The sequence below is a fragment of the Phalacrocorax carbo genome, chromosome 11 (genome assembly GCF_963921805.1).
Source record: "Phalacrocorax carbo chromosome 11, bPhaCar2.1, whole genome shotgun sequence".
Classification (NCBI taxonomy): Eukaryota; Metazoa; Chordata; class Aves; order Suliformes; family Phalacrocoracidae; genus Phalacrocorax; species Phalacrocorax carbo.
In genome coordinates, this window is record NC_087523.1 from 19574990 (window position 1) to 19599463 (window position 24474).

General features: G+C 36.9%; 1 protein-coding gene across 2 annotated transcripts in view; it reads right to left on the reverse strand.

Annotated features, from left to right (window-relative positions):
- Positions 1 to 4620: 4620 nt before the first annotated feature.
- SMARCA1 (SWI/SNF related, matrix associated, actin dependent regulator of chromatin, subfamily a, member 1) overlaps positions 4621 to 24474 on the reverse strand; it is a 37687-nt gene continuing 17833 nt past the window's right edge. For both annotated transcript variants that reach the window (XM_064463314.1, XM_064463315.1), the window contains 11 exons: positions 24061 to 24193; positions 22947 to 23095; positions 22205 to 22324; positions 20871 to 20981; positions 20560 to 20673; positions 18038 to 18160; positions 16317 to 16449; positions 15220 to 15338; positions 14805 to 15017; positions 9483 to 9593; positions 4621 to 8799 (listed from right to left, as the gene is read on the reverse strand). In XM_064463314.1, coding sequence (XP_064319384.1) covers positions 8728 to 8799; positions 9483 to 9593; positions 14805 to 15017; positions 15220 to 15338; positions 16317 to 16449; positions 18038 to 18160; positions 20560 to 20673; positions 20871 to 20981; positions 22205 to 22324; positions 22947 to 23095; positions 24061 to 24193 — 1398 coding nt within the window. In that variant the 3' untranslated portion in view covers positions 4621 to 8727. The remainder of the gene's footprint in view (positions 8800 to 9482; positions 9594 to 14804; positions 15018 to 15219; positions 15339 to 16316; positions 16450 to 18037; positions 18161 to 20559; positions 20674 to 20870; positions 20982 to 22204; positions 22325 to 22946; positions 23096 to 24060; positions 24194 to 24474) is intronic.

The following is a 24474-nucleotide window of genomic DNA, read 5'->3' on the forward strand; positions in this document are numbered from 1 at the left end:
TAATTTGCAGCTCAATAAACTTATGACATGTTTTCATGTTATAAAAACAAAGGCAAAAACTTATTTATTCACTTTTTAACTCATACATCCCAAATCAATAATTGCACCTATTGATCGATGACATAAATTCAAAACATTCATTTACATTGAGTACTGTAACCTAATAAGAAGGCAACAACTGAATTTGTTGAAATTGATTTTCCTTTTGTTTCCAAGAGAAAATCTTCAGGTCCATAGAATAATAAGATGCAGTGCATGGAACAGTTAATTATCAATGAGTATCACAAACAGCTAAAATTAGATTTCTTTTTGAATATGGAAAGAAAAAGTTGACTCTCCAGGGCTGATGTTTAAGCAAAAGATATTTCTTATACTTCTTCCACATTCAAGCAATATGAACCATGGAAAGGTGAATTTCAGCATGTACTAAAATCACTTTATAACATAAATAAGTAAAATTATTTCAGAGATATGTTCCTACAGAAGCTATAAAGTAATGCTGACACATTTTGTATTGAAATGGCAGTATTTATTTATTTATTTTAAAACCCAGCAACATAATTTTAGTAGTAAGTCACTGAAGCAAAACCCTGTGGCACAAAGTGATGCTGCTTTTTGTGGTGCAGAGGGGCCTCCAAGCAGCGACTGAATGCACGCAAATACAGTCAGCACAGTCCTGCGCGCTGGCTCAGAACTGCTCAGAGTATGGCACTCAGTGCCACATCAGCTAATAATTTTGCTTAAACTTTGATGGAGGCCTTTTAAGTTGAACATAATGCAATTTTTGGACAGGAAGGCCTACCCAAATCCCCTCTCGTGCGGTAACTAGCCAGCCAGCCAAGAACTCTGCAGGTACATCTGGTAAGGACTGGCAAACTCTGAGGAGAGAGCTGGACTATAGCCTCGTCGAGACAAAAATTGAGCCATTGCAGAGAGCACCTCAGCACTGCCACACCACCGGCCACATCCACATGCAAAGGCAGCAGCCCCATCCTCAGATTTCCTCCTTTCAGGTCCACCACTGACACTGGGGGTCTGAATGGGTAAAAGCAGGAGAGCGCTGCAAACAGGGAAAGCAAGAGAGAAGAAAAGCCTAGTGCTGCCTTCACAAGCTACATGCACAGCTCCAGTTCCTTTGGCGGTAACTCCACTCACCTGGGAGCAAATTACAGCGGCTTTACTTTACATTTCGGTTTGCTACCAATAAAAATAGACAGATTTGGCCATCAATCTCCAGTTAATTATACAGAGTTTCCCTGCCCAGCTCTCACCCCAGCCTGGCATGGGCCATTGTTTCCAAGATTTAACGTTTTCCCTCTGCGTTTCAAATGTCAGAGGAGGGGCCTGCTGCAAGAGCAGCATTTCCACAATAACTGGGGATTGCGCCAAGACACCCAATCTGTTAATTTGGACAGGTTTCCAAGGAGCCTCCTCATGAAAATATCCACGATGTCAACTGACCCAGCAGGATTTGAAATAAGGCCTAGAAGCAAAGGCTTCCTCTCAACTAAGAGCCGCATTTTTATTAAGCGCATCACGCACACCTGTGCATCTTTCTGCTCCTTACAGGGACCTGACCACCCTTCTATCCAAATACCAACCAATATTTAAAGCAGGTTAGTGTAATAACTCACAACTCCTCGTCTCTTCTCCGTTTGCCAGCCTCGCAAGCACAGCTCAGCACGCAGCGGCACAGCTTGGCGTCAGGCTCCAGGACTGGCCCAACTCAGTGTCCTGAGAGGCCACGCAGGCTCCACGCGGGAGGGTGACAAGTGCCTCCGAGGGGGGTTTGTAACCCCCAGCCAGAGGCGTGTGTAACCGATGGCGGCCTCACACGGGCTGCAGGGCAGGAGGGAAGACCAGACAAGCGACAGCCTCCTTTGTGTACTTTGTGCCCTTTGTACACTCAGTACAAGGTACTGAATGAAAATACTAATCCACATATCTGAAATCCTATGGGGCACACAAGGTTTCCAAGTCCATGAATGGCCTTGATCAGCTCCAGGACAAGGAGGGAAAGCAAGTGCCATAGGCACGAGTGCCACCTCAAGACAGAAGGGGCAGCCACTGGCCCAGAGGCTTCTCCTGCCACCCAGAGAAGAAACTAGGCAGGCACAAGCCCCATCAGGTTAAGCTTTTTTGAGTGGAGCTGACTGAAAGAGGGGGAGGTGGTGCAGAGTAGGCAGGGGAAGACACGCACGCTCGTACCGACAGCCAGGCTAAGAGGTCCCCTGCAGCGTTGGGGCTCCTGAAGCAGACGTCGTCCCGCACCTTCACCCAGGGTTACACCCCACCCAGCTGAAACAGCCTGCTAAATCCAACACAAACACCCACAAAGCATAGTTGGAAATATCTAACTGGTCGGTCGCATCAACTAAATCAGGTTATCAGTGCTCTGGTTTGATACTGCTGAACCAAAGATATTAATACATTTACCAATACATTGAGTTAGGCCTCCAATTAGTTGATACTGAAATTCTCAAACTAGGAGAGTGTCTGCAAAAGGTGTCTCAAAATCCCTAGTGAGCAGCTATTCTTTTCAGAAGAGGACAAGAGCACTTCACTCACAGTACCTATTCACATATTTTGACTAAATAAAAACTAAGATTCAATATCAATGAAGAACTGAAAATTAACGTCCATTTTTCTATGCTGTTATCATGCCTACTACCGTGGAATGTAAGTTCATTTAACAAAGCATTAGTCAATGAAAATATATTTCAGCAGAAAAAAATTGTAATTGGCAAAGTTGTCAACATTTTATCCATACATACATAAAGGAAACAATTATTCACACAGATAAATATGGAAAGAAAGTTTATGATTTACCAATGTCTATTTACTATATTGCTGACTTTACTGTAAGACAGTAATATTTTATAGCCACTTCCTCAAGGTGAATGACTATTAAAAATTTTAAATAGTCAATTTCTTCAAGAACCCTAAACTGTAATGAGTTACTACCTGAACAAAATGCTGTATTATATTTATTTAGAAGTGAGGACTGACTGCTAACAGCATGGATATATCCTTGGAATTTTGTTAAAAGTTCCACGAGATTCATAAACCACCAGTGTGCAACACAGTTTGCACTATCTTCGCAAAATCTCAACAATTTTATGAGTGTAAGGACTACCATCCTTAGTATTATTTTAATAATTTGGAATACTCAGTAGTCAATACACTTTCTTCTTTTCCTAAGCAGAAATGACAAAATAAAGGCAAAAACCCAACCAAAACACAAAAAAAAACCCTGAAGGAATGAAGACATGAGAAGCAAGGTATCTAGAAATTCAGGTGGCACTAAGAAAATGTGAAAGCAACAGTTCTAAGGAAAGAGAAGTAACGGAAGCCTTACTGGACTCTAAACCCTCACTGTGAAGCAGTCTCCCGAGGAATATCTACCTGTTAAGCTAGAGAAAGAAGACACACAACGAATGCCATTTACCAAACTGCTGAGTGGAATTGAAGATTTGGTGGCCTTCAGCAGTGTCCACCTAATTAACAAATAAGAAGATAAATGAAGATGACTTTTCAGCCTGTTCTCTTATGACAAGAAATTGCCATGAAGAAATAAAAAGGCCTGTTTCCTGAAAAAGGTGTCTGTCTATAGCTTGACCTTCCCAAAACCACTGAATGCATACAGCAAGAGCGATCATCACATGCCAATACCAAACTCCACCGCAAACCCCACAGCTACTGCGTAGCTCCACCCGCAGGATCACTGCTCCCATTAGAAGTTCTGATGTTTGAACAGAGCATCTTCTCCGGAAGAGTTGGCAAGTACTGCCAATCTTGAAAACAGGACTTCAGTGCTGGTAGACTGCCACAGCGAATATGTAGGAAGCAGGAACTAGCTATGCGGTCATGCTCAGCCTGGCACTAAGCAAAGCTGTCTGGAAGAACTACGGTTCTTACAGTGAACCCAACAATTGTTTTGGCCTGCTACCGAGGACACGGTAAGGCGACCCATGTCTCTATTCCCAGCTCCTTCATTCCTGGTCTAGGTGCCTCACCTGAAAAAGAGTGAGGTCAATCAAAAGTCAACATGAAGCAGACAGAATTGCTACCAGCCAACGCCAGGACAAACTGGTCTCCTGGAGCTCCTTACCATCTCTCCTTTTTTCTAGGGGGTCATCCTGAGAGAAAAAGTGGAAACTGAGCGTTCATTTCGGACACGTACCTCTCCAGGCAGAATATCTGGCCTGTCTACTAGTGATCAACAGTTGCAATGACAAAACTCCTGGTCCCTACCATTCTGTGTCTCTACACTTAAGCTCCAAAGTGTTTTATTTTAGTAACACACCAGAGGTATGGAATAACAGAAAAAAGTAATATGCTTTAACACAGGATCAACATACATCCTATCATACTTACTAAGAGATAACACAGGCAAGGCTGTCACAAAAATACAGACACTACTAGTATTTTATTTTAGATTACAGGAAACTAGAAAGTTTGAAAGCAGATGTGGAACAGCCGCACACACACACTTACATTCAGCCACCATAGCCTGAAGGTTATGAGGGGTACAGGAGCAATGAAAACAAATCAAACTATTTTGAACAGTATCCAAGTGCACCGGCCCATCTGTACCAGAAGCATAATTACCAGAAGACATCAGGTTTGTATTAATTTTTATTTTCATATATGTACACCTTAAGAAACAAATCTCAATCTGAAAAAGTTCAGAAGTTATCTTTCAACAGCACAACGTAGACATACCTTTGAGGCAGCAAATATTATCCTATTAAGGCTCTTACAAAAGGATCGATATCATGCAAATGCAATTAAGGAGTACATTACATTTCAAAATATGCAAACCAAGTTCAACTTTAAGTCTTTCAGAAAAAGAACATATCAAACATTATAACTGTGACCCACCAAAGCATTTACATACATGCTTGAAGCTAAGTACACGGACTAGGTAAACTTAAGTAAAATGTAACAACTGTCAAGCTATCTTAACCAGATCAGAACTACAGTCAGTGATGAATCCCTTCCAGCATCACAAGTGCCAATGTCTGTACCAACCGTGTCATTTTACATTCATATAAACCGCTGCTGACTGCAAAATTCCATATGCTTTTTCAACCTGTAAGGCCCACGTTTTTTAGCTTTGGCATCAATTTGTGATCACTCGAAGTTCTTAATCCTTCCACTGAACCTGGGGAAGAGGCATGCACAGAGAGCGCCTGTATTATAGCAGTGAACAGCAGGAACTGCAGGAGGTGCATAACAGAAGTTGCTTCCATCACGCATTTAGAAAGATTCCGATTTATTTCCATATACCGTACCCCTTGCTTATGATATCAAAGAGTGAAAGCTGGATTTTTTTTTTTAAACCGTAACCAGCATTAGCACTACATCAACCAAGCAATGCTAATCTACAAGAAAAAATTCTTACTTAATATTTTAGTATTGTAATGCTACTTGTGCAAACATTATCTAAAGACGGTCTAATATTACCAGCAGGGAGAAAGCTTCATTCCTTCTCTATGTCTTTATAACAAATTGAAACTAAATATAATGAAGATGGTCAGCTGTGTGACTTTATTGTCATCACTAACATAACTCAAAAATAAAAGGACTGGTAATTTGAAAGCAATGAATGTGAAAAGAAAAAGAACCCAACTCTTGCAACCTCTCCCAGAATGATACGTGCACTGCCTGATGTGTGAAAGGTGCTAGATGACTGCCTTTTCTTTCAAGCCTAATGCTAACACACTCAAATTTCAGTTGTCTACTCAAAGGAAAAAGTAAATTATTTTCAAAATTTTATAACATGTAATTTTTTGCAACTATCAGATTGCCTAAAGGTCCGACTTCTGAGGAGTTTCGTATCACATTACATTCAGTGCTTACAAATGTCTTACAAACGGTATTCCTCACCTAAGAAAACAGTAGTTAAAACTAGGAAGATTCTTTTAATTAGTCCATCTAATTTTGAGTCACAGCAGCATATCATTTAGATACTGCTAGGCACATACTGCATGTATATCTGCAACTAGAAGAATGAAGAAGGCAAAGAAAGATCCGTGTTACTTTAAACCTGACCAGCAGCTGTTAGCAATTTTCTTCAGTTCTCGCTGTGGGGCATGATGGATGGGAAGACTCAATATGCTGAGGAACTAGTATATAGTGTACAAGTGCTCTCAAGGACTGTTGTTCAACAGCACGTCCAGTTTAACTAGGAACTACAGACTTCAAGAGATAACAGATAGCTCCTGGGAGCATCTATCATTCTTCAGAGAAGCTGTCTGATGGACAGGATAATATCTGGAAGAACAATTGCATGATCTTTTGCTATATAGCTAGTATATCACGTCATTGAATGAGAAGAAAAGTGAACATTAAACTAAGTGGTAACTCAAACCAAGAAATCTGCATAAGAAGAATAAGTTGAGATATTACCATTTTAAGACTTTCCATACACTTTGCAACACAGAGAAACTGGATATACGAAAACATGCAAGTCAAACAAAGCTAATCTACAACAAACAAAACCAGAATACAGTTATTTCAAGAATTAAAACATTAAAATATTCACCCGCTGCTAAACAGGAGCAAAGGAATAAGGACTAGAACTAGTCGTGTAAATTCAGTAAAAATTCAATTGGCTCTTCCAGCCTTTATTTCCCTCCTCTTTTTACTTGGTTTTAAAATTTCAGGCAATAAACTTACTGAGTGAGACGGGAGTCGAAAAGCAAATGTAAATAAGGCATCTTTCTCTCTCTATTAATAGCAATGCTCCAGGGATTTGTGATTATATATGTATGTAGCTGCACGGCCTTCTTCCAGGCTATAATTACACAGGATGTCCTTCTCCCAAGGATAAAGCAGGATGTCAACTATTCCAACACCAAAAATATTACTTGAAAAGACATCCTTCTTTTCTGAGCAGACCTATCCTATCTGGGTTGCATACTCATTTAAAAGCATGCACTTACACCCATCGCTAACCTTCTGGCTGAAAGTTGTGCCCCATCACCATTAGATGTAGCTCTCGACTCATCAGGTGAATCTTAACAGATGAACACGCTTTTTTACACTACAAGTCTTCGAAATAAAAGCCCAGTGAAATAATTAATAACTTGGTCCCCAAACAAAAGCTCCATTCCAATATACAAGATCAAATTATTAATCTTTCAAAACGCTCAACCAAGCCATCACATCCATTTTGCCCCAAACCTTAAACACAGACTATCAAGAAAGGCTGGAAATTACTCATTCATCTTACAGAGATTAACCCCAGAAAACTTCAAAGACATTCCAATATATTTTAAATGACACAAGAGAATATGAGTAGAACTCCATCCTAAGACTCAAGAACTTTTTTATAAAGTCCTGAATTTTACGAATACAGAAGGTAGCCAATGCAAAAAGCATGAAATACAAAGATTTTCAAGAGGTTTTTTCATCTCAAAACACCTCAAACCACAGAAGGAAGCAAACTGCACGAGAAGAAATTTACAAGTAGTCTTCAAGGGAAGTACCATGTAAAGCACACTGCATTAATCTAGACTTGACATTATGAGGGCATGTCTCACTGTAGCAAGGTCCATACTAAACACCAGATCAGAGACAGAAGATTAAAGTAAAACATTAGATGTCACAGTCACTGTTCTACTGATCTGGGAAAGGCAGAGACTCCAAGGTGAGCAGAAACTATGAACCTGCTTAATAAAGGCCATCCTTGCAAAGTCAAAAAAATCATACATCCAACACTTTCATCCCTTCATTAAAATAGAAACACTGAAAAGGAGCACTCCATAACATATCCCCATTGCTTCTGACTGACATGTGAATCAAAGGTAAAAGCGGAGAGTTAGCAGAGATAATTAGAGCAACAAAGATCTTTTGGCACAAGGCAGCAGAGCCGAGAAGCCTACCAACCAGAAAATGAATTATTTTGTTTGTTACTTAAAAAGAAGCTGAAGAAGTTGACTACTTCAGTTTATTAGGCGTAGAAAAGTTTTCATCTAGAGGTCATTCTGAAAAACACCTCATCCTGTCTTTAAGCATGTATGAAGCCCACCAGAAACCAGTGATAAAGAAGAAAAGAAACAAATGTATAAGTATTTGCTGGCTTCCCTTCTGAACGTTTCAGAGAAAAACGTCAATTTAATGCTGACAGCAACCAAGGATGTCAGTCTAATTAGATTTTTTTGTTCTGTCATGCTCCTGATCCTATCTAAGTACTCCTCTGAAAAAAAAAAATCTGATCGATGATGAAGGCACAATTATACAAACCTTAACATTCACTCTAAATGTAGCTACGCGAAAAAGGGAGAGAGGGTAGGGAAAACAAAAGTGAAGTATATTTCTCTTCAAATAATTAAGTCAGTTTATTTTCCAACAGCCATATAAATTTAAAATATGAAACAACAATAATACAGCTATAGAATCTAGGTTTTCTTTCAAAGCAGCAGCATATAAAACATATAAAAGCTAAAACCTCAGCACAAGCTTCAAAAAAACAAGGACTGAGTGAACTTTGCTGAAGACATGAAACTCACAAAATACAGTACACAAAAATACTGGAATGCGTAAGATATAAAGCTACACATTTTAGGTAAAGAGAGACATTGTAAAGTATACAAAATTTGCAAAATTAAACCATGGGATTTGGGGGAGAGTACCATGAATACAAAGAAGTTGGCAATTAATATTTGTAGCTGGAGAGAAGAAAGTGGCAGTTTTACATTCAGCATTCAGTTTTCATGTTCACGACTTCACTTTCTTAGCATCCTTTTTTCCAGAGTTCTCAGAAGCCAAATCTGCTTTTCTCTTCTGTGACTAAAAAAGGGGAAAAATATTTTATAAATTCAACAAAATGGTGGCTTTATTAAAAAAAAATTAAGTACATGACTAACTATTCAGAAAAAAGATAAGTGACTCTAATGTATTACGTACTTCAATTCAGCTTTGTGAGATACAATGGAAGGGCAAACAAAAATCCCAGATTTAGACACTTAATTCTGCTGCCCTTTTTCTCCTCTTGAAATCATTACGTGGTCTCAGTGATAGAGGTACCACACATACCATGAACTGGATGAAGGGACCTTGACTTATATGCAATTCTGTTCTAAAGATGGCAACTCTTTGAAATAAAAGCAGCGCTTCTTAACGTTTCTTCTTCCAGAAACTATTATGTAGGGGAGGAACAACAATCTGAGATTAAAGCAAACATATGGTGTAAATCTGTAGGTTGAAAGAGGGCAGTGCTACGTTTTCTTAAAAAGAGTCTTGCTCTGCTACTTAAACAACTCTTCTTAAAAAAAAAAAAAAGCCCCAAAATACTATGAATTGGGAACACCCATGTAAAATCTAGGAGAGCTGTGAACAGACAAGTATTTCAGTTTAATCTCTCAACTAATGGTTTATACTAAAACAACCAGTGGCTACGATCATCTTTCTCATTGTCTAACAAAATATATTTGAATTCCACCCCACTAGAAGTAAAGTGCTGCTAAACATACTGCTGTAACTTTTGCTCCTCTCTTCTTCTTTTCAGCTCGCTCTTTTTCCTCAATTTCCATATTTTCTTTTTCTATTAATGATATGAGAGTATTGCAGCGCCTCTGAAACTCCTAAGGAAACAGAAAACATCAAATACTCTAAATAAATTATACAAATTCCCTCATTTGCATAAATATGGTCAAAATTCTTGCATTCCAAAATACTGAAGTTTTCCAAAATATGTTTAATATTCATGTACTAATAAGATTGGTTTTGTCATTGTTCCTCATCTTACCTTACTGCAATCTTTGTTATAAATGGAGAGAAAGAGATTTACTGAAACATTTGACTTCCTGACAAGGAGTTTTCAGGATTGTCTGTATCTTCCAAACTGACACCCCAAAAGACTGATCTGATCTTTCATCTTGTTTAAATGAAGCACATTATAGCCTGCCAGCATTCTATGCCAGATTTTAAGAAAAGAGGTTTTCAAGTGTATCTTTAAAGTAGAGAGAAAAGGAATCAAAGCTATCTTAAGCAATACTTTTCTGAGGCACGCAGACCAGATTTTTTGTGGAGCTCCAAACTGGCAAAAATCAATCCAGTCTTAAATCATGAACCCACTGTAGTATTTTTAGTCAAACAGCACCCAAAAGGCAGCAGGCCCTAAATGCTTTTAGCATCAAGACTTCCAAGTCATCTGAAAGGGATCAAGATTAAATGCCATAAGGTCATCTATACTTTAAGAAGTATTTCCAATGCAACTCTAAAAGTATCTGCATTGCAGTTAATAACAGTTGACCTGGTTAACAGAACTCATTTGACTTGGGCAGTTTCTTGTATCGCATCTCAAAAAAAAAAATAATCTGTCCAATACGTAATAGCACTCGTTTTTACTATAATTATTCCATATGTTCTATGTACATTGAGAACAGTGATTCTATGGGCTTTTCTTTCCACCTCAAAGCAGGAAGCTTTCTTCTGAGAGGAAAAAAGGTGGTAAAATGCATCTTATCTGTATTAAATTCAATGAAGCAATTTTTGAACAGCAAGCTATCCTAAAACTACGTAGTAGCATCGATCTTCACCTACAACTGGTCTATTTATTTGCAATGAAGTAAACAGGTGACCTTTTTGCCCAGGAATTAGTCCTTATTTTCTCAGCATCTGTAACCTGTACATTGCCTCAGCCATTACATTAGGTGATGGAAGACAGTGCATCCTGCACGCTTTCTTGAAACATTCTGAAACAGTCAAGTCTGTGACTCATCTTTCAGACTTAATACTCTCAAGCTTAACCACATTCCTTAGGTTCTATAGTTTCCACAGATTTGTCTACGAAGGGGGCTCCATGGCCTTGGGTGAAAGCTGCATAATTCAGAATGGACACAGAGAATCCTTCCACCACATGAGATATTTTTACCGGAGGGGAGGTGGGGGGAATTTCTTTGGGACATTTTTCTTTACAAGTCCCTACTGAAAAATGTTCCAGTCTCATGCATGTAGTTTTGCAAAAAAAAAAACTATGATAATGAGTCATTTCTATCACATCCATGTAAAGGTAACGCCACACCCCGCAGTACGGGTTCAACCATAAATTTGGGTACCACGCTTGTTGTGCCCTGGAATGTGACAGTCCTGCTGGAGCCAAAATACTCTCGCTTTAACCAATAAAAACCCTCAAATTCCACTCACACAACAGTTTTTAGATAAAAAGGCAACAAGTCTGAGAAAACTTGAGTGCAAGCCCTCCCAACAGACACTGCATCCCCAAACGTAGGACAAAGAGCCTCTGTCCCAAAACCTACACACTATTGTTGAATATAGAGATGATCAAAAGTAAAAGACAGAAGTAGAAAGACAATTATCAATATGTCAGAAGCATTTTACATCATTTAGAGTTGTGTACATTGCACTGACTTAGGAGCTGTAGGTAAAGACCGATGACAAGCTGCTCCATAATAACAATCAGCTCAATCTTTTCTAGTATGTGAGAAACTGGTTTGTGCTAAATTCAAGACAACCAATTAATCAGAAAGGACTAAGAAATAACCTTGATGCATTTGCTTAAGGCACTAAGAAAAATATTCCTCTTTCCTGGGGAAAAATGCTTGCATAAATACATACATTTATTGAAGTGTACAAGTTCATGGTTAAGACTTTCCAGAAGGACTACTACCCCAGAACACCACGCTGTGGACAGAGGATGGACTCAAAAACAATTTTCTCTGGAGAACCACAGAAGCAGTTGACAGTAAGATGTGACATGCACACAGGTTTCTTCTACACCTACCATCAGAAAGAACCTGCATAATAAATCCGGCACCGAGCTACTGAAATTTCAGTATGGACTGATTTTATTACTATAAAAATACACTTAGAGTTTAAAATGCCTTGCACCTTTAGAGATGAGATTTTATTCAGTGTGCCCTGATACTTTTCTCTTTAGGATGGAAAGAGATAAGCTGTACTTTGCTTACCCCTTCATAGATATAAAGACTAGTATTGCAATAAATAAGATGGGAGCACTGAACCATCACCTTCTGCATGACTGAAGGCAGAGATGCTGAGTTGGGAGTGATAGTAGTCCTAAGCTCTGTCAGTGGGCCCGTCTATTCCTGTATTTACAAAGGAGTCATTTGTCTTATCCTGGGTAAGGTTTGCAGAAAGGTAAAAGAGAATATGTGTAATTTATAACTTCAGCAAACAGACACATGATTCACTGCTGCCATGATATTTTGCATTCTTCCTGCATGGACAGAAATAAAGGAACAATAAGAACTAAACTTAAACATTTAAACCTGCATGCCTAGTTAAAAAAAAAACCCACAAACCTACAATTTTAGGCACTCTCAATCTCTTTGAAACTTACATTTTGGGTAAACCATCTGGTTTTGGAATAAATAAATGAAGCAGAATTTTTGTTTCCCAAAGAGAAATCTTCAGAGGGAGAAGGAACAGAAATAAGAACATGGAAGATAAATTAGCTGTTTATATGGAATTCAAGAGACATCTAGTGGTTAGTAGAACACAAAGTTTTCTTGAAGAGCCTGGTTAAATTCTTTTCAGAATGATGCTGCCCTTTCTGTCTTGTTTCATACCAGTTTGAATGTAATAAAGGGTAATTTTGAGATCACACGTGAATTTCAGTATTCTAGGAAGTTTTATCCACTTCCACTGAACTTACTGTTTACCACCTATAAAGATTTGTATTTATATTTGGCTCATTATTCTTATCAAGTGACTTTCCAGCACATGTCTTCATAAAAATTACCAAGCTAGTGCAAAATGGACCCATAGAAATTAATACTTCCACAAATGTCAGGATATTTGAATACATGAAATATATACATGACTGGCAATTATAAACTCCTAAACCATACTTATCGTGACAATTTAAAACATTTAAGAAAATTAAATGCACAGTGAAAGACTCCTTCAGCTTTGTATTTTCATACTATTCTTTTTCAATGATGTAATAGCAGAAAAACTAAAAATATTCATATTAATGGATAGAATTTTAAGATAAAACATACACCAAAAGATTCACTATATTCTCAGTGCCTCAAGTTCAGCATTAGACACCACAGCACATATTTCTACACTTTAGCAAATGATTTCTATCCCCTTTAAAAAGACAATTATACTGAACACAAGGATCTGCAGGAAGATTTAAACTGACTATTTAACTCTACCCCTGATTTAACTATACATCAACTTATATTAAATGTTGAGCTACATTTTTAATTTTTAGTATCCACTTCTATGATTTACTTAAATGGATTCCTCCACAGACAAAAGAAACTTCATAATAGACTAAATATTGTAGGTTTCCCTCTTTATGGACATAGTTTTAAAATCCAGTGTTCTTCACACAGACATTTTAGCCAGTAAAGGTTGTAATGCTTTTAAATTAAGGGCTAACTGCTGCACTATCACAAATGCTTTAATTGCTGAAATATCAGGTAGAAATTGTATTGCATAATTATAAGTAGCACTAGGAAAAGCAAGTATTCCCACCTGTTCAAATACACATTTTAAATGTTTTATTTATTCGTAGTACAACACCCAGAACTCTGAAAGAACATTTTATAAACAAATCCTAAGGCCAGGAAATAAAGACAGTAAACAATAAGGCACAGTGGTTCTGCAATTGCTGAACTAAACTACTAAAAAAAGATCCAAGTTTGTATACAAAATGAGATGTAAGTTACATGACTGCAGCACAGCATTTATTTAGAAATTTGCTTACAAGGCAATAGGGAGTATCTATGACAGCTGTGTAAGGGACAATGTCCTCCACTCTTTTGTATCACACTTCAGCTCTCGCTCATCACAAGCGAGTAAGATGAAGTTATTTCCAGTATTATAAAAATAATTTGTAAGTACATTTTTCCCATATAAATACGTTCACATGAAAATGCACGTGTGTGTTTCGTACATAAGGTGCACAGACTTACAAATTTTACTCATAAGAAAAAGGAACTGAATCAGGCAAGATTGGAGCAAAAGTTCCAGGGCAGAGCTAACGACTCTTTATCATTAAGAGAGTCCCATATTTTGAGGTTGGTACCTACATAGCTCATTATTTGCAACCACCAAAGCTTCTGTTAGTGTTATCACTTCCCACTTAATGACTAAATTAAAAAAGAATGGCTCTGCTCTTCAGACAAAGGAAAAAAAACCAGCTAAAATTAAAATTCAGAGCACAAGTCTACTTGCCATCAAACTTGTTTTATATTCTTTAAGTATGAACAAAATCTTTAGAAAAGTACAACTAAAAATATTTAAGCACTTGCATGTGCTAATCCTTTTTCACAACTACAAAGTGTATTTTAAAACAATTGTTTCAATGATTAATTCTTACGTGAATCACTAAATTTCCTCATGCTTTTAGAAATTAAAGTACCTATATTAGAAAAGCTGTTCTTTTCTCCCAGTATGTAATTCAGATGTTTTCAGCCTTTAATATTATCCAATAATTCTCAAAAGCAAGTCGTATTTTAAGAGACGTTGTTTGGTAAAACTTTTAGTTTGCAATAAAGGTAACGAGGATATTTGTAAGGATAGTCTACCTCTGCATTAATCCCTTTGGGTGACATGGGACTTTAGCTTGGCAGATTTTCTAATCTGTTTGTTTCAGCTACATTCTGTTTGCTGTACTAAGGGAAAAGGTCATTTTATTGTAAACTAGAAATGAGAACAAACCCCAAAGTTATTCTTTCAGCACTTGTTTCCTAGACTTCAATATTCTGGCACAAATGCAAATATCATTGATGATGCTTAAAGAAAAGGAACAAGGCACTTCGTATAACGACTTAGTCCATGTAACTGATACCTACCATTGCAGTTCTAGATTTGATAAACCAGTCAAATCTGAACTGAGGAGCATTGCGCACACACTGCCTTAGTTCCTCGTACACATTTTCTTTGTCAAAGCCCATCTTGTGTAACATGCATATCAAAAATCTGTCTTCCTCTTCTGTGTAATTTTTCCCTTTGTTTGTTCCATACTGAATACGCAACTGATGAAAAGGTGCTTTATACCTTGCAATCTGAATGCAAAACAAAAATAAGGACTATTAAGCACACAATATTACATCAAGGATTTATTACACATTAGTGTAGGTTACTTATACATGCATGGTATACTATATATGCTATATAAAAGGTAAAACTCCCATCCCCAACTATTCCTTTTCTGAAGGAATTTGGAAGAAGTCAGCTGCAGAAAACAGAAAAACCTGCAATAATTACTTTGGCATCGAGGGCTTTCTTGATACTGATCCTCCGTTGAATTCTTGCCTCTCCTCGTTCAATTTGAGCCATAATCCTCTCAATGTCCTGTAGTTCATTACAACGTTCCCAGAAAACAGCTAGAAATGCAAAACATAATTTTAAAATAAAATCTTCTCCTCTGCTCTTACTACCTTACTCAGTTGAGGCACTCCAGCAAAAAAAGTAATGCAGTTTGTGATTCCATTAAATCTTAAGATTTCCTAATAGTCTCCCTTTTGCTATGCTAGCCAAGAAATGAACTTGCACAGACCCGTTACTCAGTGTCTCTAAAAGTTAACTATAAGTAAAGTTTTAGTAACAACTGTAACAAAGTTTATGGTCAACATAATTAGTCACGTAAAACTCTGCAAAAAAATTACTTCAAAGGATGGCTTTTCCTAACAACAGTGAAACAGGTTAGGGCTGCTAGTCCAGCAGTGAAACATTCATATTCAATTTTCACTGGTTATCTCCAAGGTCAGCAACTACTTAATCTCTCTGTTATAAAAGCTAATAATTTGTCACTTCTCCAGTGACATCCTTCAGCCAACCCAAAATAAATTCAATACTTTGAAGGGAACTCTTGTGGAGATCTTCCTTTCTAAGCTACAGGAAGAACACTGCAATGTTAAATTTTATGAAGGCTTTTAGTAAAATTAAATCCAAGGATGAAAGAGGAAGAACTCTGTGCAAATTAAAAGGGTTATGTAAATAGAAAACACAAAGATACAGGGTATTAGCTAAAATTGCATATATACTCACAGCATAAGAATGATGTTGTCACTATAAGGCAACTTCATGGTTCCATAAGACCATGGTGTCAATGTAAACTAACTATTCCAAATTCTAAATTTTGGCTAAGGAGGGATAAAGGCAGTTGAAGGCGTATTTATATGCTGCAAATTCAACGTTTTTAACAGAATTAAGTCTTCTGAGAAGAACCATCATGTACTTTTTTTAAAAAAAATTAATCTTATACACATCCAAATTCTACATCTTGTAATTTTAGAGGAACATGCAACAAAAATAATGGTGATACCATGTAATTAAGAAATAGATTTCAAAATATCACGAACCTGAATACTCAATGACCTCCTCAGGTGACTTTCCCTCCACCTCACGGGCAATATTGTCTATATCATCACGACCATATTTCTCATTAGCTTTAATAAACTGGTTAAAATCTCTTTTATTCCAGTTTGTAAAACCCTGTAAGCGGCAAGAGATCAAGAAGGCATTACTAGGTAGAAGGGAAACGTTTTGCAAAATTTTGCCGTATGTATGTATCATTTACTCCAACGGGCAATGCCTCTGCAATGTCACATAATTACAGTGGTTAATGGTCTTTCAGGATTTCCATAAATTTGTATTATCCAGGGTTTATTACTGAATCATTAGAAATCTAAAGAGTTATTTTTGTGCATGACTCCACATCCATTAGCGAGAGCTTTTTACTCTTCTTTCTTTTGAAACTTTTTATGTGGTATTTCTCCAAAGAAACAAGCTCATTGATAGGTTACTGTAATTTTATTTAAGTCACCCTTCAGCAAATACAAGCAACAAATGTCTTGGGAGTACAGGGTGCACCAATGCAAGTGTCATTACAAGGTCTTAGAGTAGCGCAAGTACCTAAAGCAAGAGCTCCTACTTCGGAGATTTACAAACCTTGAAGCAGACAAACAGTTGGATGAAAGCATAAATATGTCAAGAAACCATCTCTAGTCCAAAAAGATGCAATCAAATGGAAACTCTACAGCACTGTCAAACAGAAAATTTGTTATGTACCGAAGAAATGAATCCAAAACTGAACAACAGTTAAGTGAGAAGCAATGCACAAAAACATCAGCCAAGAATGAGACATTACAATTTAAAGACAGGGAAAGGAGAAAAACAAACAAACAGGAAAATCACATGTCTGCACAGCAATTTGTAGTGCACTGAGTTTCTTTCATCACAGAAGTGCATTTACAAGGAACTCTTGTCAGTTCTCCAGCTGAATAACCTCGCTCCACAATTAGCTAGCATTTTTACAAGAAGTCTAACATACACAATACAAATACTTCTTTCTAATCATTAACAGAAGTACTGACATGCGTATCAGCACCAGCTTAAAAATTTCCTCTGCTATCAACAGGTGAAATTAATGGTCAAATTGTGACCTTGCAAATTCCTTCTCAAGGTACACTACTCCCAATTCTTTTACAGAAAATGTTCTGAAGCAAAAAATCCCGTTACTTTTTGAGATACAACTTTCTCCTTAACAGCTAGTTTTTAATAAGCCTACTCAGCAGGGTAACATTCCAAAAGTCGAGAAGCTAGCCAGTGACAGGGATTCAGTCCCAGTATAAAAAGAACATGCCTAACAACCCAAGTAGGACAAAATTAATGGATGTGACATGTCTCATACATCTGCATAAATACCGTATATCTTGATAGAGGCTTATCCTCTCTGATTCAAACCTTCTTGATACAAAACCCCCCATGGAAAGTAGATGCATATACAAGAAACCCACTGATTGCATTTCTGCATGTATTGCTGGGTAGTGCATCTACTATACACGTCCTTGCCTCAGAAATGTTGCAGACATTCACGGAAATAGTAGGTGACTAAGACAAACTTGTTCAAGAACAGGAAAGGTACCCTCAAAGAAAAACCAAGCAAAATCATTACATATTGTGTGCTTTCTTCTTTCTATAGCATCAGCGTAGCTTTCCTGTGCATATTTAGTAGTAGTATTTACATTCCATACCAGTAAAAAAAAAAAAAGATTAAATACTTCACCTGTTTTTATTTTACCTGTGTTAGAAGCTTTTCTTTCTCTTCAGTTTCCTCAGTGTTCAGAGGCATAGACTCATCTATCTTCTTTTGTTCCTCTTTTTGTGCCTGAGCTGCATTTGGGAGGTCAGGATTCCTGGGGACCTAAAATCAGGGGTATCAGTAAAGAGTAGTGCAGCGATGTTATTAAAAAGACAGTACACTTTTCCATCAACCTTGGGTTACAATTTACAAGTGCATGTTGGATCTCACAGGACTGATAACAGTCCACACCCACTAAGCATTTGTTGTCACAGAACAAAAAAAAAACCAAACCCAAACAACAACAAACCCCATCACCCCACACCTTGGCTACCCTGAAGAAACCGAAGCACAATAAAAATATTAAAATAGCTACCAGAATATTTTCATTAGCATCTACAAAAACTGTCGCAAAATCGAAAATATCCTCCAAGACAAGGTGATGTATCAAATATTGTCATTTATCTATGCTTGTGCCTTCTTGTCTCACAAGCTTTTAATGTAAAGTTTATCTTCACCTATAAGTAACAAGACTCCTATTCACTTTTTCTTTAAGAAACTTCAGTGAAAAAACACTGTAGAATACATGTAAATGGTAAAATACATTTTTGCAACTATTAAAGCACTGACCTGTAAAACAGTTAGCAAAATGTGTTTTACCTAGATTTGAATCTTATTGCTTAAAGCTCCCAACTAGATTTTGTCAAATGTACACTGTAATTTTGTTACGCCCTGTACCCACTGCTTCTACGCACAATGACTCAGGGATATTGTGAGAGGCAGAGCCTCACCTAGCGTGGGCTGTCACAGTTCACTGATTTCAATGGCGCTAAGGATCTGCTTTCTTACATGCAACTGTTTATGTTTTATAACTGCAGTGAAATACCAGGCTTACTATAAAGCTCTGCACACCGCCAAAGTAAGGACCAGACAGAAAACACTATGTAAATAAGGCCTAGCAACGTTTTATGTCCACACTGACACCAATTTAGTATTTGTGACCTTTAAACTGTGTAGTGCAATTCCATACCACAAAACAGCAACCAAGTCAGACACCAGTATCCAGTAAAGATTCTGTAGACCTTGCATATCTCTGCAGCAAAAGGCAAAGGAAGTTAAGAGCTGTTTTAAGTAAATTTTCTTGGCTTTGGTGGTTTAAGTTCAGACTGGTACATAAAGCTCAGTCTCTACCTATTTGACACCTTCTGATCTTGTTTATGGCAGTCTTCAGTTTTAATAATAAACTCTCTTCAGATGGAAGTTATACTTCCATTCCAAAGCAGAACAAACTTTATCATATTTATCACCTTCACTACCAGTAAACAGCCATACTAAGTTTTTAAGATAACAAGTATTCATGTTCGGCCTATCCAGTCTGACATATTTCAGTAACAGAACAGAAGCACCTCTCTTTTTGCAGGCATACTGTCAACATTAGCAATTCTCTCATCCTTATTTGTTGGACCATTAATTGAATAATTTCTTTTCCTAAGCTAATTATACTTCCTTTAATTCTTATCTTAATTCTATCCTGCCATCCACAAAAAATTCTTTTAGCTTCAAACCAGATTCTGAAACACCATCTGCTTTTTCTTAAAAATATATTTTGCTAATATTAGTTGTACTCTTTTGCCACACCAATTTCCTTTCTGTTGCTTTGTATGACAAGTTTATGTTCTCCAACATATTTTATATGTGATTTCTTCTTGCTGCAACCTGCCATGAAACATGGAGCTTTTTAAAGCTACAAGTCTGGAAGTAGGAGATCCACTTGATTTACTCAGCCAATACTGGCACAAGTAATGAAAATTAACATCAAAACAGAATCCATGTTCACTGCTTGTCCAGTAATGTCAGCAGGAAAAGGGGGAAATTCAGCTAAGGCATAGTAGAAGGAATAAAAAAAAGGAGCCTGTTGTCTGCTTTTCTTTTTGTAGTAGTAATACATTCAGACTTCTCCACACTTTTAAACATTTTGTATCACAGCAAAATGCAAGGAAAATGGATGCCACTTTACTTACCTTCATATCAACACAAAGTCAACTTTAATATTACCTGAAGTTACTTACTCACAAAATATACAAAAGCTGTAATGAAAAAAATCATATGCTGGAACGTGATCTTATGTTAGCCAAAAATTATTTTCTCACCTTAGACTATATATCGCATTTTTGGTTTTGAGAAGTACACGAAGCACCAGAACTGTCTTTTCCCCACTCTATTTTACTGTTAGGAACCCCACCACAAAGCACAAAGCTACAGAGATGTGAAATTTTTAATGAAGGAAGGAATTACAGATTACTTTTTCTGTTCCGCAGTGGAACAGAAACAGGGGAAGAGAGGTTTTAAGCCATTTCCTTCATAATGAGAAGCACTTTGCAAAAAAAAAAAAAAAAGACCAGAATGCGTATTTTTTAGTTGCAGCCTCATTTACTTCATTTAGCTATTGTCAAGGTTGCAGTAAATCTGCAGAGAAGAATACAAATACATTTCACTAGTTTGAAGAGGATAAAAAGCATTACCTTATATCCTATAGTCTTACGATAATACAGAATTTCTTTTTCCAGAAGTTCAAATAACCGTGGTGGGAAAAACTGGAAGTCCTGAATATTTGGCTGTTTTGGAGGTCGTGGAGCCTTCAAAAATACACAGGTATATTAAAATTATATAAGCTTGATTTCTGTGCAGTAAGACTGCCATAATTCAGCAGCAGGGGCAACCTACCACTTTGCCAATAGATTCATTTTATTACTGGTACAGGGTGAGAGCAGGAGATGCAACATGGGAGAGGAGAAGAGCAAGAGAACAAAATAAAAAACTTGCCAGCTCTTACCTTTGGGACTTTCGGTTCGCTAACACGTAGGGCTTCTCTGAAATAGGCGTCAACTGCGTAATTAGCTTTACGTTCTCGTTTTGGAGGCTCTATCCATTCCATCATGCTCAGCTACATGCAGAATAGAATAAAAAGATATTAAAGTAACTGTACGCTTTCCTAAGGTCACAAAAACGACTAATGTGGCGCTGCAGAACAGGAGCATAGTTTTGTACGGCAAATCTAACAGTTGTGCTCAACAATATGGATAGTACAACAGAGCTGAAAACTAAGCTAGAAATTATAGCTGATTATAACCCATATTTAAACACATAAAAGATAATACACAATTAAGGCAGCGCAGCGGCACGGATAGATCCCTTTACAGTATTCTACTTACGTCAGACACCTGAGTAAGGTTATGATTCCATCTACCAAAACACAATGGAAGGACTGGGGACTTGGGCTCTGAATTCTATAATACCTTGTGATACGAATGAATTGCTTCTCCTCTAAATACCACAATGAATAACCTCTACAGAGGCTACAACATTGGCAAAAAAAAAACCCCATTAGCAGAGAATTAATTTTAAGTATATTACTTGAATTAAACTCAACAAAGCATATTTCAAGACTATGCTGTATTTAGCTGGCTCTTGTAATGAAATTATCAACATGAAAAAAGAATCCTATGTATATGCACACCCCCAACGCTCTGTTCTCATTAAATATTTAATTTTTCTAAATGTTGCTTCAAAATTGATTAGAAACCTGGGTTTGAAGGGCATTCTGTAGTTAACAAATAAAGAGCTCACATATCTGGTTCCAGATAAGACCTTAGGTTATCTTGACTATATGTCCCGTACAAAACACAGACGCTTAGGTAATGCTGTGGGACACTGAGTAATATGACTCTGTTTGGATGATCCTTCTATAATTAGGTAAATTGTTGCACAAACAGTTCACATTAATGCTTGTGACTAAAACCTTCACTGCAAAAAATACTTTAAGTCTGAGTTCCACGTATAAAATCATTATCAGACCTGTTTTCTCCTCTCAGTTATGTCGCAGTAAAATACCACCGGCTGCAGCAGTATAGTAGGATGCAACATAGTATTTTTGCTGCAGAAATGATAAAATCTAAGCAATTTTATCAGATCTTACCATCAAGAAAAACAATGGGGCTGAAAGCTAATTTAATGAAAATTCAGAGTATTGATGCTTCTGCAGAGCTAAGTGAATTTTTCAGTAGCTTCTTACTTCTCTAGAACTACCTTTATAGCCATAACATTTCTAGTATTGCCTTTTTGCTTGCACCTCTAAACTAAGGTCTTGAACACTTTAAGAAAAATTACCTTTTGTTTTTCTCTATAATCTTCACCTTCAAAGTTGTATAAACTCATCTCTGTGTCCATCGTGAAATTTCGTAAGGAGCTCTCCCCCATTTTCTGCAATCGTTCATTCATTTCAGCTGTCTAAAAATACAGGAAGACACTTTAGGCTCACTCAAGCTGTTTTACCTTTTCTGAAAAAAACCCAGCTGTCATCATTATTAAAACATTCTTAATGTCTTTTTCTGCTTCAAACTTGCACTTACATTTTTCTTGTAAGGAGAGACACCCACAGTGCTTTTCAGTACTGAACAATCTGACTCCAAGACTTGCCATTAAACTAAATGTATTACACTGGGATGTAGCCCTACAACTGTATGATTTAACTTTTAAATTTATATGAAATTTATGCAGAATTCTTTGAAGCTGAAATAGTAGTTCATTTTCCACAGAGCTCCCTATTCCCTAATAAAGTTCGATAAAGGTTTTGCATCTACTAGAATTGTTGGCATAAAATTTACATCTCTCTAGAACCCCACAAAATTAACAGTGCTGAAGATATGATACACACAGACTCAACTTTGAAAATAATTATAACTCACTAATTCAACTCCTTCAAAACTTTCATCGCTTTAAAATATTTATGAATAATAAAGTAATAGTTGGGCATAAAAATAGATTTACATAATCAGATTTAACATATATTTTGTGCCTATATATTTAATGTTTGACACATTTCAAATTCTGTACGAAACTGTTCTCTAACCTTCTTTTCACCTCTTTCTAAAATAGTGGTTATATCTTCCTCTGTCAGCTCACTATCTTTGGAAGCAAAAACATGCGTGGCTCCATGCCGGATCATCTGCAGCATTTCATCCTTTGCCAGTTTGTTAGACTGTTGGTCTATGAGCCTTCCTAAAATTAGAAGAAACACGTTGAAAGTTACAATACAAAACTTCTAGTAGGACCATGCAATCAGTGGATTTTTTTAGTTCACTGGCAGAACAAGAAAAGAAAAACAAAAGAACGACACAGAAAACAATCACATTTCACTTGAGCTGAAAATAAACAGAAATCAGGACCTTCGGGGAAAATAAAAATAACAGCAGCTTTGGAACAAGCCATAACACTGAATGTTTCACATTCAGATAATCCAGATTTTATGTTTAAGACCTTATTCTTACGAAGTTAGCTGAACTTTTAAGATCAAAATCCTATTTCAAGATGAAAAATTACAAAGTATTCTGTAATAAGTACTTAAGATTTTTAACACTCACTTCACTGATTTCAACCTAAATCTCTAAATATTTTTCGCAAAATTCTAATTTCTGTCCCAAAACTTCACTTATCCTATCTCATCTCTTCACAGACCATCAAAATTTTGACCATCATCCTTTCAGTAGCCCACCATTTTGGAAATACAACCAACCTTCAAAACTTAGCTTGAGAACCTTGTTTTTTTTACAAATTATTCTTCCAAAAGCTTCTAAACAATGACACACAAAGCAGTTGCAATGTTCAATAAATACATATGTGGTATGAAGCACATCTATATAATTATTTTTATCTGTCATGGAACATATCTTTTCTTCCTTTTTAACATATCACAAAAACCAAGTAACATCTATGCAGCTGTAGTTTGCCTTCCGCATTTAGAGTCCTAGGGTAAGTCTACGCCCACAGCATGTAGGAAAACAACATTTTTTCACAAGTTAACAAGTCAACAAGTTAATAACTTATACATTATAGTTTCTTAGGTTGATTTAGCATACTGCTATTATACACAAGGCCTGCTTCCTGTACATCTGTACAGTTATTTAACCCATACTTGAAGGGACTGAACAATTCTGTTGCAGACAAACATATATAGCAGTTGATACCTTGTTGTATAACTATAGAGTCCAGTCTCAGTTTTATTTCAGCTCTTTCTACAATCCTCTCTTCAACAGTATTATCAGTGATTAGTCGGAACACCCGTACTGGTTTCTTTTGACCAATACGATGCGCACGATCCTAACAAACATAAATCAATCAGTGTTCAGCAACAAAAACTCACAAGCAATAGACAGTTAGCTTGCTATATAGCAGAAGCAGCAGACTGAAACTAGCATATATTTCTTGGTTCCATGCTTATTCAAGAGCATACAAAAACGTAAAACCAGTACAGTAATATTTACTTATAGTTGGTTACTACATGTTTTACTTCTGGGTCGTCCTATAGTAATAAATGCATCTACCTCATTGTAAATGAGGATAACGAAATGTCTGTCTAGACTGCAACTGGGAAGTGGCGA